General features: G+C 46.1%; 1 protein-coding gene and 1 pseudogene across 1 annotated transcript; both read right to left on the reverse strand.

The window, feature by feature from the left end:
• Window positions 1-2599: 2599 nt before the first annotated feature.
• On the reverse strand, window positions 2600-5171 carry LOC116634006 (annotated as a pseudogene).
• A 104-nt stretch (window positions 5172-5275) lies between these two features.
• On the reverse strand, window positions 5276-14057 carry EIF2B5 (eukaryotic translation initiation factor 2B subunit epsilon). Its single transcript, XM_032407057.1, has 16 exons — window positions 13795-14057; window positions 12643-12767; window positions 11614-11799; window positions 11343-11520; window positions 10963-11043; window positions 10668-10745; window positions 9870-10182; window positions 8673-8818; window positions 8307-8448; window positions 8083-8184; window positions 7793-7900; window positions 7516-7606; window positions 7091-7214; window positions 6390-6515; window positions 5861-5971; window positions 5276-5707 (listed from the first exon to the last, which is right to left on the reverse strand). Exons 1-16 carry the CDS (start codon window positions 13981-13983, stop codon window positions 5648-5650), a joined length of 2160 nt encoding a protein of 719 aa, XP_032262948.1. The 5' UTR covers window positions 13984-14057; the 3' UTR covers window positions 5276-5647.
• Between the last annotated feature and the right edge of the window lie 1663 nt (window positions 14058-15720).

A 15720-nucleotide genomic window follows, 5' to 3' on the forward strand; every position in this document is an offset into this window, starting at 1 on the left:
GGGAGTGGGAGAGGGAGAAGCAGGCTTCCTGCTGAGCAGGGAGCCTGATGCGGGGCTCAATCCCAGGACCCTGGGATCATGACCTGAGCTGAAGGCAGTCGCTTAACGGCTGAGCCACCCAGGCGCTCCTCAAATTAGCATTTTCAAAGTACCTCTTCCACACGACTCTTCTGCTCAGAAATCTCTCCACATTCCCCAGGGCTTTCCAAATATTCTTAGCACAATATTCAAAACTCTCCATAATCGAAATTACCTACCTCTACAGCTATTTTTTCATGATATCCTGGCTAAATTTTTTACTTCAGCAAATCAACCTATTTGCTAGCCCCTGCACATACCTTGTGTACTTTCATTTCATACCCTTCTCTTCACTTTTTAAATTAAATATATGTGCGTATTAAGAAAGCTCTTAACAGCAGTTCTCTGTCCCATTTTCCACCCCAACCCAGTACATACATATTTTTAAACCTCATACTAGTTATCGATTTATGCATTCTGGACATTGCTTATTTATTTCCAAATTTGATTGATGGATTTACCTTTCTTCCACCTCCCCCTAACCTCTTAAAATAGTGAAATCATACTCTTTGGTTAAGTCAATATAGTTTTTAGTATTGACATTTTGCCTATGAGTAAATGCTTCCTTTTTACAACTTTTCGTTTCTCCTGGCATTAATCATTCCTTTACTTTTGCATTTGCTTTTTAAAATAGTATATCTACCATTAAGTCTTACCATATATTCTAATAGTTTCTCAATGCATATTTTGTTTACACTGTCAAATATATTAGATAATCCAACCATTTTTTTCCCCTTGGAGCCTTCCATTCTCTTGCTCTGGTCTGCACTGTTGGCTGTCTCAGCCTATGCACGGCTGTCATCCTGGAACTTCTCTGCATCATCCTCAGAATTCCCTTTACCTCTCCTCCCTGTTGGGTCCCCATTTCCTGGATATTTTACTCCTTTGCTTTGGTAAAGCACACCCGTTGGTGGACTTTGAAAGCATGGGAAATAAAACCCTTTTCAAGAACTTGCAAATCTGAAAATATGATTGAAAGTAACTTTCCTTCAGAATTTTGAAGGTATCACTACATTGTCTTCCAGCATCCAGTGTTGCTATTAAGCAGTCAGTTTGAGCTCTGTTTTTCCTAAGGCTTTGCACATTACTTGTTTTTACTCTCTCTGGAAGTCTTTAGGAAGTTCTCTTTATTCCTGGGGTTCTGAAAAAATTTTCAAAGATTTTATTTATTTATTTATTTATTATTTATTTTTAAGATTTTATTTATTTGTCAGACAGAGAGAGAGAGCACAAGCAGGGAGAGCAGCAGGCTCCCCGCCAAGCAAGGAGCCCGATGCAGGACTCGATGCAGGACTCGGACTCCATCCCAGGACCCTGGGATCACAACCTGAGCCAAAGGCAGACGCTTAACCACTGACTGAGCCACCTAGGCTTCCCGGGGTTCTAAAATTTCATGGTGATATGTCTTGGTGCTAATTTACTGTGCTAGGCACTTGGTGAGCCCTTTCCATCTAGAAATTCAACAATATTTCCTTGAATTATTTAATAACATCACTACCATTTTCCCTGTTTTTTATAACTCCTGTTAGATGTTGGACCTTCTAGATTGATCCTTTATTTTTTTCCCTCCTTTATCATACATTCCCTTTTATTTTTAAATGACTGCACCTTTTTTGGGAGCTTTTCTTGACATTTCCAACCTTTCCCCTATCCAATTGGATAGGTAAAATGTTCACAATTCAAAATTCAACTACTTAAGGATGGATGTAGTCTCCATCCTATTCAGGTATGCAGTCCTCCAATTCTCAGTAGGAAATAATTCACTTATTTTTAATTTCTAAAAACCTTGTTATCCAGTTCTCCCTTTTCATAGTACTTTCTTCATAGACACAGTATCTTCCCTCTTTGAATTTTAAGAATAATTATAGCTCCACGCTGCCTTGAGGTTTTCAAAAATCTCCCTACTTTCTCATTGTTTCCTTCATTTCAGTTTTGTTTTGGTCCCCACCTGTCACATTGGAAGTTTCCTCAAGTGTTCGATGGCCATTGGCGGTCTATTCACATTTAAGAGCAAGATACTAAAAAGCTGATTGGAAGCTGTCCATGTCCAGGGCTTTTTTTGTTTTTTGTTTTAAGATTTTATTTGTTAAAATAATCTCTATACCCAAAGTGGGGCCTGAACCCACAACCCTGAGATCAACGGCTGCACATTCCACCGACTGAGCCAGCCCCCACATATAGGGCTTATTAACTAACAGGTTTCACTGCAGGGTGATCAAGTGGGGGTGATGATGGCTTTTGTTTTGAGGAAACAAAAAATATAAGTATTTAAAGGCTTTCTTTTTTTCCCCTGTTTTTCAGTTTGTTTTTGCCTGGTATGTGCTGATATTCAGAGCCCTCATATACTTTCACTTAATCCCTCATTTCCAATCTAGCCCCTCCCCCCCGTCCCCATGTCTGCTCTTGAGTCCAGAGGCTCCAGTACCTCTTCCCTAAGGTTCTGAAATTTCATTCATTCTACTGGGCACTCATGAGCTCTGTCAGTCTGAAAACTCAAGACCTTTGGATTTAGGAAAACTTCATAAATATTTCTTTGATAATTTCCTCCCACCATTTCTCCAGAGACTAAATCTCCCACTTCTCGCAAGATTAGCAGGGCTAATCACCTGGCTAAATTGGATGAGGTAGAGACCTGGGAGGCCTTTTCTTATATAGACCTTTGATTCCTCTCCACCCCACCCTGTTAGCAACGAATCCTTATCCCCTCTGCTGTGCCTTTTCTGGGTCTAAAAGGGCACATTGGGTTTGCTTTTTGTTAAAAACCACCTCAGCAGACAGAACCCATCTCATTCTGCTCTGTTCAGTCAACTTTCAGTCTTTCATTTATTTTTCATTTTTCAAAATGTGTCTCTCATGCATTGTGATCACCTCAGGTTTTCCTTATTGAGTTATGGGCCTTTTTTGAAGAATTCCTTTAGCATTTAAATAGGGTTTGGGAAAAAGTAAAAAACCCACGTGTTTAATGTGCCATATTTAAATGGAAACCCTTTGCTTTGCTTTTTTTCTTTTTTTCTTGATTAAACATATTTATTCACAGCATGCCTGACTCTGTGACAAGCAGGCTTGAGCCCTGGTCATTCTGGCTCTAAAGGGCAGTGTGTTCTGCGGACAGGTGCCTGCCACTCTACCTCTTAAACTCCACCTGTGTGTATACCTTGGTGATATCATGGTATCTGCCTTCAGGGGGCTGGTAGTTGGAGATTGGTGGCGTGTAATCTGGCCCTTCGCTTTCAAAGGGGAACAGATTGGGGTCCCGCTTGGTGGCCTCCACATGTAGCTCTGGGGACAGGAGTTGCAGCTCCTGCAGAGCTTCCTGCTGGGACTCAAGCATGGACCTGATGGCATCCCTCTCCTTCTCATGCTTTTGATGCTTGTACAGAGACCACTTCTTCAGGAGCAGAGCTCTCTGCTCACTCTCCTCAAAGGAAAGCTCCATGTGAGGCTGCTGTCTTGCTTTATCCAAGAGCCTCACAGGTGTAATAAAATCTTCGATGGGAATTAGCTCCTGGCTAGCTTTCTCCAGTCATCTGATCCTCTTTTTCAAACGGTCCTTTACTGCTTGGTCTTTTTTAGGACCTACCTTTTTCTTCTTTCACAGAGGTTCTGCTCTCATGGGAATGAGCCCCCAGAAGGACAAAAATGAAGCTCGCTGGTGGGTGTCTCTAATCTGTGTCTGCCATGTTCCCAGAAGCCAACTCCGAGAGCGCAGAGCGTGAGCAGAAACTACCAGCGCCGCGAAGGCCATGGCCCCTCTGGCAGTCGACCCGACCCACTGCTTTCGGGCGCGCGCCCCTTCGTGGTCCAGCCCGCAGTGCTCCTCTCAAAGGTCCAGCCTTCCCGTCGTTCCGCGTTCCCCACCCTTTGCTTTGCTTTTAAAGTCCCCTTCTACCCCTTTCTACTTTTAGGCCACTCAGGTGTCACAATCCTGTAAGCCTTCCCTAATTACTCCACTGGAAGGAATCTCTTCCTTCTATAAAGTTCTATAGGCCACCCTCTGATCCCTGCCACCCATTAGGTATAAATCAGAGGTGCCCTATAAGTTATTTGTATTTAACTGCTCCTAGTAGTCCATGCCATAACCTTTATATGCCCTATAGGCACTAGGTCCTGTATCTGAAAAGCAAAAACTGAGATTTACTGAATAAGAAAAGTAAATTAAGCTCCTGTGTTTTCCTCTTTAGAAATACTCAGTAATGCCCCTCACATCTGAGTACAAATCAGTATCATTTTCCTTAGCTTACTCCTTTCTACCCAAATAAAATGAACATTGGCAACCATTTTATCTGTGATGTTCAGGAGGGCCACTCGTTACCAGTAACATTTGCCATGGTTTAAGTGTCAATAGGGTAAAGGTTTTAGGACGACAACAAAGAGCTAAAAAAGATGAGACAGAAGGGCATGTCTCATAGTTGAGGTTAAAGGAGACTATATAGCAAAATGGCAAACTCCAGCATGGCTCTATCAATGACCAGTTATGGGACATCTCTGAACGTTAGGCTCCTCATCTGAAAATGGGGATAAGACCTACATCATCTACTGTGAAGGTTAGCTAAACACATGAAAAGTATTTAGCAAAATGCTTATCATACAGTAAACACTCTCTCAATATTAGGGGAAAGCCCATTTCATAGGATCTTCCTCTGTTCTTAGGATACCCATTGCTGCCTTGGGGTTATATTTGCCTCTGGAGGCAATTTCCCTTCACTGAGACACTGAATATGCTGAAACAGAAAGAATTCTTGATTATGAGATTCAAGTCCTTAGCTCTACCCCTCTTAAGAGTCTTGAGACCTTAAGCAAACTTCCTTATCTTGAAGATGTTGAATATCCCAGCTTCCCTGGTAGTAGTACTGGGTCAACTGGACAAAGCATATGAGGGACTGGCAGTTGGTTAATGGACTTTACATAGCTTGGATCATCACCCCTGGCAGGAAAGTGTTTGGACTAGGGCTCTATGGAAACAGGCTCAGGCACACCACTCCAGGACCACAAATTGGTCCACAGAGGCTGGAAAAGAATCTAAGCCTCTGACTACCCATGAGCAATGGTCAATTAGCAAGGCACCACAGTACCACCTAGTGGCTGTTAACACGCCACTTCTCCCTCTCCCCTAGGTGTTAGGGAAAAGCTGCCAGGTTCAGAACTCTTTGGTCACCTACATCAAGAGCTGATCAGTCAGAATTGGAGAGAAACCAAATACACCCCTCTCTCTCTTTTTTAATATTAACAAATACAAGCAGCAGAAAGGGCCAGCTGCTCTCTGCTGTTCCCTGAGAAAGCCAGAGCACAAAAGTGTTCCCCTGGGCTTCCTCTAACTGCAGGGCCTGCTTTGCTCCTCCTTGGGCAGAGCTCTGTTCCAGCCCCACTTCCCTTTTCCCAACTCTGCGGTCAGGATGGGAGGCACGTGGTTGCTGGCGGTGGGAAGAATACTGTAGTTCCAGCGTCTGCTCCTTTAAGTCTCCGCTTGGATCGCAGTCACTCATCCTTCTGCAACTAGCTTCTCATTTGCTCTGGCCCAGAAGCCAGGAGGGATATCAACCACACCCACAGAAGCAGGCAGTGCAGCTTTTCAGTCATCTTCTGATGACTCCTCTTCTGCCTCTTTTAGCCACTGGATGAACCTCTGCAGCTGTAAGGAAGCAGAGTGGAGAGCTACTGAGGGAGGGGCATATAAACATCTTTAACAGCCACAGAGTCCCAGGGACCAATCACTCTGGAGTCTGTGGCCAAGAGCCAGGGGACCAGACAACCACCGTGGTGACAGGAGGGCGGCCTGACTCACCTGTTGGTTCTTGCGCAATTGCCGGCCCTTGTCAGTCATATCCTTTTGGCTGAACCAGCTCAGGATTGTTTCCTCAGCCAGGATCTCCAGCTGGTAGAAAGCCATGAGTACCTGCACAAGGCCAAAAGAAGAGATCTCAGGGACCTTGCAGAATCCAGCAAGATATAATAGATAACAAAGGAAGAGGAGGCAAGATCTTAGCACCTCTCTCTACCAGACTGTCAGCTTCCTTTAAAACACCAAGCAGTTGCTTTTAAAAGAGACAAAAATGAGCTTTTCACTCTGCTACTGGGACAGGTATAATTTCTGGAACTAGTGCTGGGTCGCCAGGATAATCCCCAAATGGTTGCCTTACTAGCCTGGCTCCCAGCTGTACTATCCCAGCAATCAGCACAATAATAGGGGTGGAACGGTGCTATTAATCAAATCCTATACTGGATTCGTGTCGGCCTGTTTTGTGTCTCCATGGAGGTAGCCAAGACCTGTTTCCAAGCAAATCCAGGACTCTGGGGCTTGAGGTGGTATTCACCTTGGCCATGGAAGTACTAAGAGCTTCATGCTCCAGGAAGAAGTCCTCAATGGCTGCCAATGCTTCCAAATGATCAGCTGCACGCTTTATGTAGTTCCTAAAAACAGGGCTCCAGGACTTGAGCAGCTATGGAAGAAAGGAGAAGGGAGCAAGGAGCTGCAATATATTCCTGAGCATGCACCTATACCCAGATAGCAAAGAAAGTCAATACTGAAAACATGGGACTTTCAGGATATGAGAAAACAAGAGGGAGATGATACAGGCCTGAGGAATCATGTCAACCCTGGCAGTCAGGGCTGGCAAAAAAGAAAAGATTTCCCAGGAAAGTGAAAGGGGGTCAGATGCTATAGGCTGCCTCAAAATACCTATTACCAGCCTAAAGGATCTCATTCTGGGTCAAATCATTTCAGTCGGAGAATATAAAAGTCCAGGTCTATTCTGGGCATACCTTTGGGGTCTAGTATGGTCTGAATCCTGGAGTCTCAAAGAGCACTCAGTATTGAACCTAACTTGACTTCTCTGGACCAGCCAAGTTTGCTCTAGTACCCAATCTGCATCCAAAGGCAAGGAGAAAGGAACCACAAGTAACACATATTCCACAATAAGACCCTCTACTCCCTATTTCCTTTAAAGTGAAACATGGCAAGGACGTGGATATGCCTCCACCCAGTCCCTTGTACCCAGCCCCGATCTTTGCTCACGGGAAGCAGCAGGGCACAGTAACGGTTTGGGTCCAGCAGGGAATCCGTTTGTTGCAGGGGGAACTCCAGGACCACGTGGCTCAGTACCTGCATCACCTCTTTTAGGCTTATGTTGTAGGCATACCTGTGGGGAGACGGAGGTGACACGAGGGCCTTCACTGGCCCTTTTAGCCTGCTGTAGGATTATGACTTTGGCAGGACACTGGGGGAAAAGTCGGCTGGAACCACATGCAAGAGGAGGGCTTTGGCAGGGGAAAGTCTGTGCTGAGGCTGGAACCTAATGCTCTCCTTGCTCCTAATGCTACTGGCCTTGTCCATTTGGGATGCTGAGGGAATCAGTTCCTATTTGGGAAAGGAATAGGAGAGAACCTCTACCTGCCTGGGATTACCCGGAGGAGAGAAGAAAGAGGGAGGGCTGGTCTTACTTGAGAGAGTTGATCTCTAGGACTAGATTGTCACAAGAAATGTTCTCTTCCTTGCCCCGCTGTAGTGTTCCCAGGACTTCATTCTGGAACACTGAAATAAGAGCACGAGTAAGTTCATGAACCAGTAACACTCCAGAATGCTTTAAGTTCTCTAGTCCCGACTTTATACCAAACCCTTCTGGGAGAAACACAAGTCTTTGGCTAGTTGATACAGACAAAGAACAAACTCGGCGGTTTTCTTCTTTTGTCCCAGCACACTGCTCCCCTGGCCAATCACCTTTGATGTCATCCATCTGTGGGGAGCCTGCTCGGCTATCTAGCTCCTCGGAATCCATACTCTGCTCACTTTCAGTTTCACTCTCTTCTTCCACGTTGATCGTGAGTCCTGAGAACCCATAAGGGTGAGAAAAAAGAAAAGTAAGGAAAGAGCTGTTGACAGAGAGGAATATATCTGCCCTGTCTGAATGTATAAAGTAATGAACGAGTAGGCGGATTCTGAAGTGTTCACTCTTCATCAGAATATTCTGACCTGGGAAGGGGGGGTGACAGGAATAAGGCCTCGCTCACCCCACAGATTCTGCCGTAGTTCCTCTTCGTCCTCCACATTTATGTCTGCAGCTCTCCAGAGGTAGCCCTGGCCAGCAACTCCGACTTCTGCTGGATTGTAACCTGGAAAAGGCAGTGATCTTTAGTGAACGCATAGGAGAAGCACAATCCCTCCAGGAAGAAACACTGGTTTTCCCATGGGGCAGAGAGACACACAGATGCCCCACACCTAATTAGCCTCACACCTTTCAGCTTCACTTTCTCCTTTTCTTGGTTAGCCCCAGAATCGTCACTGAACTGGCCATCATCCTCATCTTCCTCTGCATCTGGAGGGTGCAAAGAGATCACCGAGCCCTCAGGCAGCGTGATGTTTGGGCCCACCACCACCTAGGGGACACAAAAAGAGTGGGTGACACAGCTTCATTAGTGTGTTGGGGAAAGGTACATCCTGACAACGAGAGCGATTTTTACTAAGCTAACTAGAAGACAAATGAATCCACTGGATTTGGACTCTCAATTCAGGCTGGATCATGGGTGGACATAAGGCCCCTCTGGCTCAGCATGACCACCACTCAGTTTGGGGTCTTTGTGCAGTATGGAGCAGGTCTCACCTGGGAAGTGAGGACACAGCGTGGCTTCAGTGTAACTTGTTCCTTGACTTCAGCATTGTCACAGAGCAGAGACTGATGGATCTGTGCTCCAGCAGCCACTCGGACACCCCGCCACAGGTAGGCCTGGTCCAGCACCACGTTATCACCTGGCTCAGAACAGGAAGTACTCCTGGTCACTCAGGGTTCCAGACCAGGGCCATTCCTGGAGGATAGGGCTGACTGATACCAGCATGGCTCCCATCCAGCTCTGATACTCCACCCCCAATTCACCAGAATCACCCTCTCCCCCTCTACACTCCAGCCCGAGGATAGAACAGTGCTTAGCATGACCATCCTCCACCAGGTTTACAACAATCACAGACTATATACCGGACTTAAGAACCTGAGAACCTTCAAGATATCTGGGGACCCCTTTGAACTCAAGAACCTTATTAGAATCATATCCACATCTAGAAGCAGAACTAAAATTTCCCATCTCTTCTTGTACACTTTAATTAATTTTTTTAAAGACTTTATTTTTAAGTAATCTCTACAGCCAACATGGGCTCAAACGCACAACCCCAACATCAAGAGTTGCATGCTCTACCAACCAAGCCAGCCAGGCACCCCTCTTCTTGTACATTTTAGAATTAGAATCTTATTGTTCTTTTAAAGGACAGTTCCATTAGAAGCATCCCATTCCTACAACCAAAGTGAGTTACCAAGAGGCCAACCAGGCAGTTATGGTTGAGTAAAAAGAACACTGGACTTAGAATACTTAGATTCAAGTCCTAGCACTACCTCTCATTACCTATGACCCTGAGGGAGACAACCTCTTTGAGCCTGTTTGCTTGACTATAAACTGGAGATAAATAATACCTACTTCCCAAGGTTTTTGTGAGGATAAATGAAACAATGTATGCCAAAGCCCTTTGTAAACTGCAATGCACCAAACAGATGTTATTATTGCATGTTAATTATCCACTTGGTCCTGAATGTGAATAGGGTACTCTGGAATGTGAAGAGTCACCCAGTAAGAGGCTCACAGGCCACATATTAAAGGCCACAAATTTCACATCCCCATTCCCTCCTTTATTAAGGTAGCCACTCTAGTTCCTTATTCTCAGGGACTTATCCCTCTGTATCCTTCTCTACACACCCCCCCACCCCAGGTTCCTGCTCCTAGAATGACCATCCTGACTTCCCCACTGTGCTCACCAATGTGGCAGCCAGGGCCAATGACACTGTTGGTGATAAAGCAATTGCTGCCAATGACAGTGCCAGAACCCAGAAGCACATTTTCCTCCAGGATGCTGCCATGGCCCAGGCTGACCTCAGGCCCTCGGTAAATGTTATGCCGGGAATGAGTGCAGCTCTGGGTTGTGTTGTCAGTGAAGTTCGCCTCTGGGGTGAGAGGGTAGACCCATCGGCGGATGACATCAGCACAGACTGCCGCATACATGTGCAGGTTGGAGACCCGGGCACCATATTCCCTAGTTGTCACGTGCATGTGGATCTGGTTTCCTAGGATCTGAATGGGAAGAAGGAAAGGGAGGTAGCCCAAGCAAGTAAGAGTGGAAGAACACACCCAGGTACAACTCTTTTTTTTTTTTTTTTTTTAAAGATTTTATTTATTTATTTGAGAGAGAGAGAATGAGAGACAGAGAGCATGAAAGGGAAGAGGGTCAGAGGGAGAAGCAGACCCCCAGCTGAGCAGGGAGCCCGATGTGGGACTCGATCCCGGGACTCCAGGATCATGACCTGAGCTGAAGGCAGTTGCTTAACCAACTGAGCCACCCAGGCGCCCGGTACAACTCTTTTTAACCTTAAGTTCCCCTCTGCCCCTCGATGTCATAGCCAAATAGCCAAAATTTTTTTTTGTGTCTGATTCCCTCTCTCCTGCAGCTCTTTTCCTTCATCCTAAGGCTCCATAAAACACAAAAGGGGACCAAAAGTTATCATCAGCATGGGATAATATCATAGTCCTCTTCTAAAGAGGCCCGGGAGCCTTCTTACCTCCTCATTCACTAACAGGCCTCGCACAAAGTCATCTCGAGTTTGGTAGTCAAAGTTGTCTGTAAAGAGTTGAGGCACCTGTGGGGGGGAAGGTGGGTGGGGCCAAGGTGAGTGCTATTCTCTGGAAACAAAAATAAGTCCCTACAGACCTATCAGACCCTATGATAGCTGGACAAGGGCCAGAATCCCAAAAAGGTTCCCAATGGGATATTGGAGTCAGGATGACAACACCTATTTACTGTGGAACTCAGAGTTCTACTCTTTGGATGTGCAGCCCTGGCCCTGAAAAGCTCACCTGAGGAGAGCAGATGCTGATATGACAGTCCAGTAAATCATAGCGAATCTCTACTCCATCTCCACTGCCCTGGAACAAACTCTGTGGGGAGAAGGTATAAGGACTTTATTTAAAAAAAAAAAAAAAAAAAAGATTTTATTTATTTATTTATTTGAGAGAGAGAGAGAGCACCCAGGGGGAGGAGCAGAGGGAGAAGTAGGCTCCCCGCCGAGCAGGGAGCCTGATGTGGTGCTTGATCCCAGGACCCTGAGATCATGACCTGAGCTGAAGGCAGACGCTTAACTGACTGAGCCACCCAGGCGCCTGGTATAAGGACTTTAACCTGTCTCCTGCTGAAGCCTGTCACTCTCCCACCTCAAGGACCCCAGATACCCACACACCAGCGGAAAAGAAAACCGTCGAAGGCCTTGGGTCTTCTGGAAATGGAGAACCCGGTTTGTGGCACTATCCACAGCCACTACCACATTGTCCTCATGGCAACGAGTTGGGTGGCTAGGGGACGACTCTTTGAAGATCATTGTCATCACAGATACATTTTTTTCTAGCTTCCGCCTCAATCTATAAAGTATAGGAGGGAGAGAGCAGCAAAACAGCAGTCTTAGGGCTCTGCTGGTCACACACCCTTTGTCCCTACCATCTTCCCATCCTGACCTGTGTTCTTCCAGGGCTCTGGTAATATTGATGTTTGAGATGACGTCCCCATACACCAGAAGGAAGTCAGAGCGCACCAAGGCCTTGGCATCAACATCACGGAGAACATCCCCCAGTGATCGATATAATTCTGATGTAATTATTCGAACCACATTGAGGGATGTAGGGCGGCACCACTTGGATTTCCTAAAGGAAGGGGATGAGGGGAATGAGCAAATCAAGCATAAAGATCATGTAGAGCTTCCCTATTTTTCTCACCCATTCAACATTCACACCCCTTCTCTATGGCTTTTTGGGGTTCCTGCCAGCATCCTCTACTTCAAAGAGATTTATGAACTGTAATTAATGTTTTCAGCATCCTGTGTCACCAGTCTTGTTTTATGGGTTAGAGAAACATGGTTATTTCTTCTCCATACCCTGACACCTGTCCCCCAACACGGATTTGAATTCAAAATCCTGCTGAGATTTAGAGCATACAAAATATCCTGGGAACACACTTTCCATGCCACTTCTCTCCATCAAAGTCCAAACCAAACTTAGGAACTGTCTAAAGGACACCATGCTAACATCCTAGTCTTTATTCCCTGAACTTCCATAAATCCTGAGATTCACTCTTTTTCAAGAAGATTTCATCAAACATTTGTTAATTAACAGTGTTTACTATGTACTTTGTACGAAGCGAGGCACTGGGAATACAAAGATGAGAAAGAGCTCAATATTTAGAAGCTCAGTGGAAAAACAAAGATGTTAGTCTTGCAACTTGCATACTGGAGCCATTAAATAAAAACAAAACCTACGGGACAAAACTTTATAAGTGAGATTCAGAAAAAATCCAAATGCTATTCTTTAATCTTCGTTACAACTTTAGCTGCTCACCTCCTGATAAGTGAAGAGAAAGCCCTTAGTTCTTATGATGGAATCCAAATAGACATATTTTTCCCCTCACAATTTCCCCTTATTTAGTTATAACCATCCTAAGGAAAGTGGAAAAAATGGTGAAACATGGAAAGAAAAGTTGCAGAGCCTTACAGTAAATGTTCCTTGATTTGGGCAGCCTTCCAGCAACAAAAGACAAAGGTTTCCTGTACACCTGTGGCAGTCAGAAATTCCAGAGTGTAGTCAATTAGTGCCACATTGGCCAGGGGCAAGAGGACCTGGAAGGCAGAAGATGAAAAAAGTCTGAAGTCTTGAATCCACGAAAGGCCTCTAGGTACTATTCTTTCCTCCACTTAAGCACAATTTTCACTTCCCTACCAGTGTTTCCAAACACCATCGTTTTACTTTATCTTCTCAAGTGAAAAGTAATCAGGCCCCTGCCTTTGATGTTCACGGCATCCTCTAAGCATAAGAATCTACGGTGAGAATCTAATAGTAAGCATGGAATCTACTTGCTTAGCACCGGACATAGCTGCTACAGAACAGCAGGCCACCTTGGCAAAGGAAAATACTAAAAATCAATCATATCTCCAGAAACTTAAGTAATGATAAGTCCATTTCCCCCATAAAATTTCCTTCCTTGATACCTTTCTAAGGGGAGTCAGAGACTGACCACCCCAATCACTTGTCCCAAATGAACAACCTTTAGGTTTTTTGGGAGGAGTGGGAGTTAGGATTTTTCCTGAACTGAATGCAGCTCCCTGTCTTTGACTTAACTGGGGACTGCTGAGTGACCCAGCAATCCCTAAAACTAACTCGGTCCAATTCCCCAGTATCTAGACAATACTGGGTCTGCTGGCAACGAGCCACTAAACCTGCTCTGTCCTCCTTTTGACAGATGGCACCAGCTGTCATTAAAACCTGGAAAGAAAAAAAGCACACCCTCCAAGATTCAAGAAGGCTGTTACTATGGGATTAGACTGTTAACAGTCTGCTTTTTTTTTTAGGTATATGACCACCCTTTTGCAGGCAAAAGGAAGTGTTATTCCCATTCACCCAAGGATCTTTTTCTACTGCACAGTTAAAGGCATTACAGCCTCCGTCTGAAGCACTGAATCCCCATGTAAAGGCTTCTCACAAGCACTGCTTCTACATTTAACCCTCTGCACGCCTTCCAAACCTCAGGTGGCCAGGACTACGAGTGCCCATCTGCCAGAGCACTCCTCACTTAGGCAGCCGAAAGGATAACCTGCCCCAGCCCGGCCACCTTCGGGCCCTCTGGCTGCTCCCGCGCGCGGCCCTCACCCGAGGCTGGTCCTTGGTGATAGGGAAGAAGCGGCGATTGAAGCTATCTGCCACCAGAACTGCTTGCAGGGGTGGCGGCGGTTCCTCCTCGGTCCCTTTGGCTCCCCCGCCGCCGCCGCCGCCTCCCGGCCCAGGGCCGCTTCGCTTGTTGGCCCGATTAGCTACCGCACCAGGTGCAGTCGCCGCCATCTTCTTCCCTCACGGCCACCACTTCCGCACGGAAACTGACACCGCTCGCAGTAGGGGACAAAAAGGACCCAGCGCTCGAAACGCGATGGACTAAAGGGGAAGGAGGGAGGAGACGGGGAGAGAGCAGTGCGCAGGCGTGTCCCCTAGGCGCGGGCCCCGGCTGAGGTGTGAGCTGGGAGGAGCAAACCGTGGGCTGGCTCGGCGGGTTGAGGCGCGGGGTGGGGTGGAGTCCAATGGACCACAGACTCGAATTGCAGGTACAGTAGGCCTTCATTTGTACGCGAGCAAGCCGAGATTCTTGAGGGATGGTAGGACTTGGGGTCTCTGCGAGGGAGCCAGATCCATTCGGAATATGTAATCTTCCTTTGCCCGGAGCATGTTAACAACTGTAGTCCTCCATCTACATTCTAGTCACGTAAATGTGACCCGGCACCTTGGGGAGCTCGGAACCCATTCAGACATCCCCTTCCCTCAGGGGACTCACAGTCTACCTAAATACAGAACGTGATACAGTAGGGAGAGTAGTAATTCTGTTGAGCGCTGATGGTGGCCAGGGGACGATACAAACATTAAGTCATTTAATTCTTCACACATTTCTGCGAGAACATCTTATTCATTCGTTCATCTTATTCATTCGTTGGTTTCTTGAACTCTCAGAGGGGTGAACTTCCCCCAGCTACTAAGTGGAAGCACTGGTATTGGAACCGAATCTGTCCCACTTCATAGTTCCAGTCTTTCTGCCAAGTTAAGTGGGGATAAAAGTTACTGTTTTATGATTTCTTCATTTCTTCGTTCATGCGGCCTATCAGCATTTATTGAAACCCTACTCTGTCTTAGAGTGGAGTTGGGGTGACCAGAGAGTTGAGTGGGACTGGAGTTAAGCCTTGGAGGCGGAAGGAACTGCGAGCACAGAGGCGCATAGAGGCGCAAAGCCGTAGGCTCGGGAGATGCGGGAGGATTGGGGAAGAAGGCGGTGGCTGCGGGGAGAAAACCAGGCCTGCTGAGGAGCCAGACTCGGTGGGGACTCGGTGGAAGCGAGGCAACGCAGCTCGGGCGGCATTTGTAGGTCAGGAGCTTTCCAGCAAGGCACCGCGCCCTTTCTGCCCACAACTGTCCGAATTCCACGATCCGCTTATCCTGCAGAGTTTCTGCAAACGTTGTTTCCACCCATGCCCGCCTTGCTTGTTGGGATTTGAGGTTCAGAAGGCTTAGATTTGTTGTTTCCACGTGGGACCAGGGAGATCTTTCATTTCTTCTCCATACTAGTGAATGAGAGCGCTGGGCAAAAACCATTTCCTAAGGATTTTGGAAAATTTAGCCTGGAGAAGGAAAGAGAAGGCAACTCAGTGAAAGTTTTCAATTGAATTTATGTACATTGAAGAGAATGCTGTTCTACTGTCCTACAAATCCATAGGCAGAAAGAGAAAAAAGGATGACTAAATTGGACTAGTGATTTGCGGGTGCGTGTACACACAGAGGTGGGGTGATGGTGATAGTGGTGGTGGTGAAGCATATAGAAAATAGGTCCAGTTTTAGACATTTTTAAATGACTCTTGTGACCCAGGAAGGTGGTGAGTGATAAATCCAGTCCTTCTAATTTTGTAGACAGGCAACTGGATAGATGAGGTTTTTAATGGGATTCAGATGGGTCTCAGAGAGAATGTTTGTTTCAAAATTAATCGACTCAACAACAACAAAAATCCAAACAAAAATGAGTCAAGTTCTTGAGTAAACATT

The sequence above is a fragment of the Phoca vitulina genome, unplaced genomic scaffold (assembly GCF_004348235.1).
Source record: "Phoca vitulina isolate PV1807 unplaced genomic scaffold, GSC_HSeal_1.0 scaffold8, whole genome shotgun sequence".
NCBI lineage: Eukaryota > Metazoa > Chordata > Mammalia > Carnivora > Phocidae > Phoca > Phoca vitulina.

Coding starts and splice junctions, on each gene's coding strand:
- EIF2B5 (XM_032407057.1), bottom strand. CDS start 13,983: ATGGCGGCGACTGCACCTGGTGCGGTAGCTAATCGGGCCAACAAGCGA. Junction 7,215..7,515: donor CTAGAGATCAACTCTCTCAA/GTAAGACCAGCC, acceptor GTCTCCCCACAG/GTATGCCTACAACATAAGCC. Junction 5,972..6,389: donor TTAGTACTTCCATGGCCAAG/GTGAATACCACC, acceptor GGCCTTGTGCAG/GTACTCATGGCTTTCTACCA.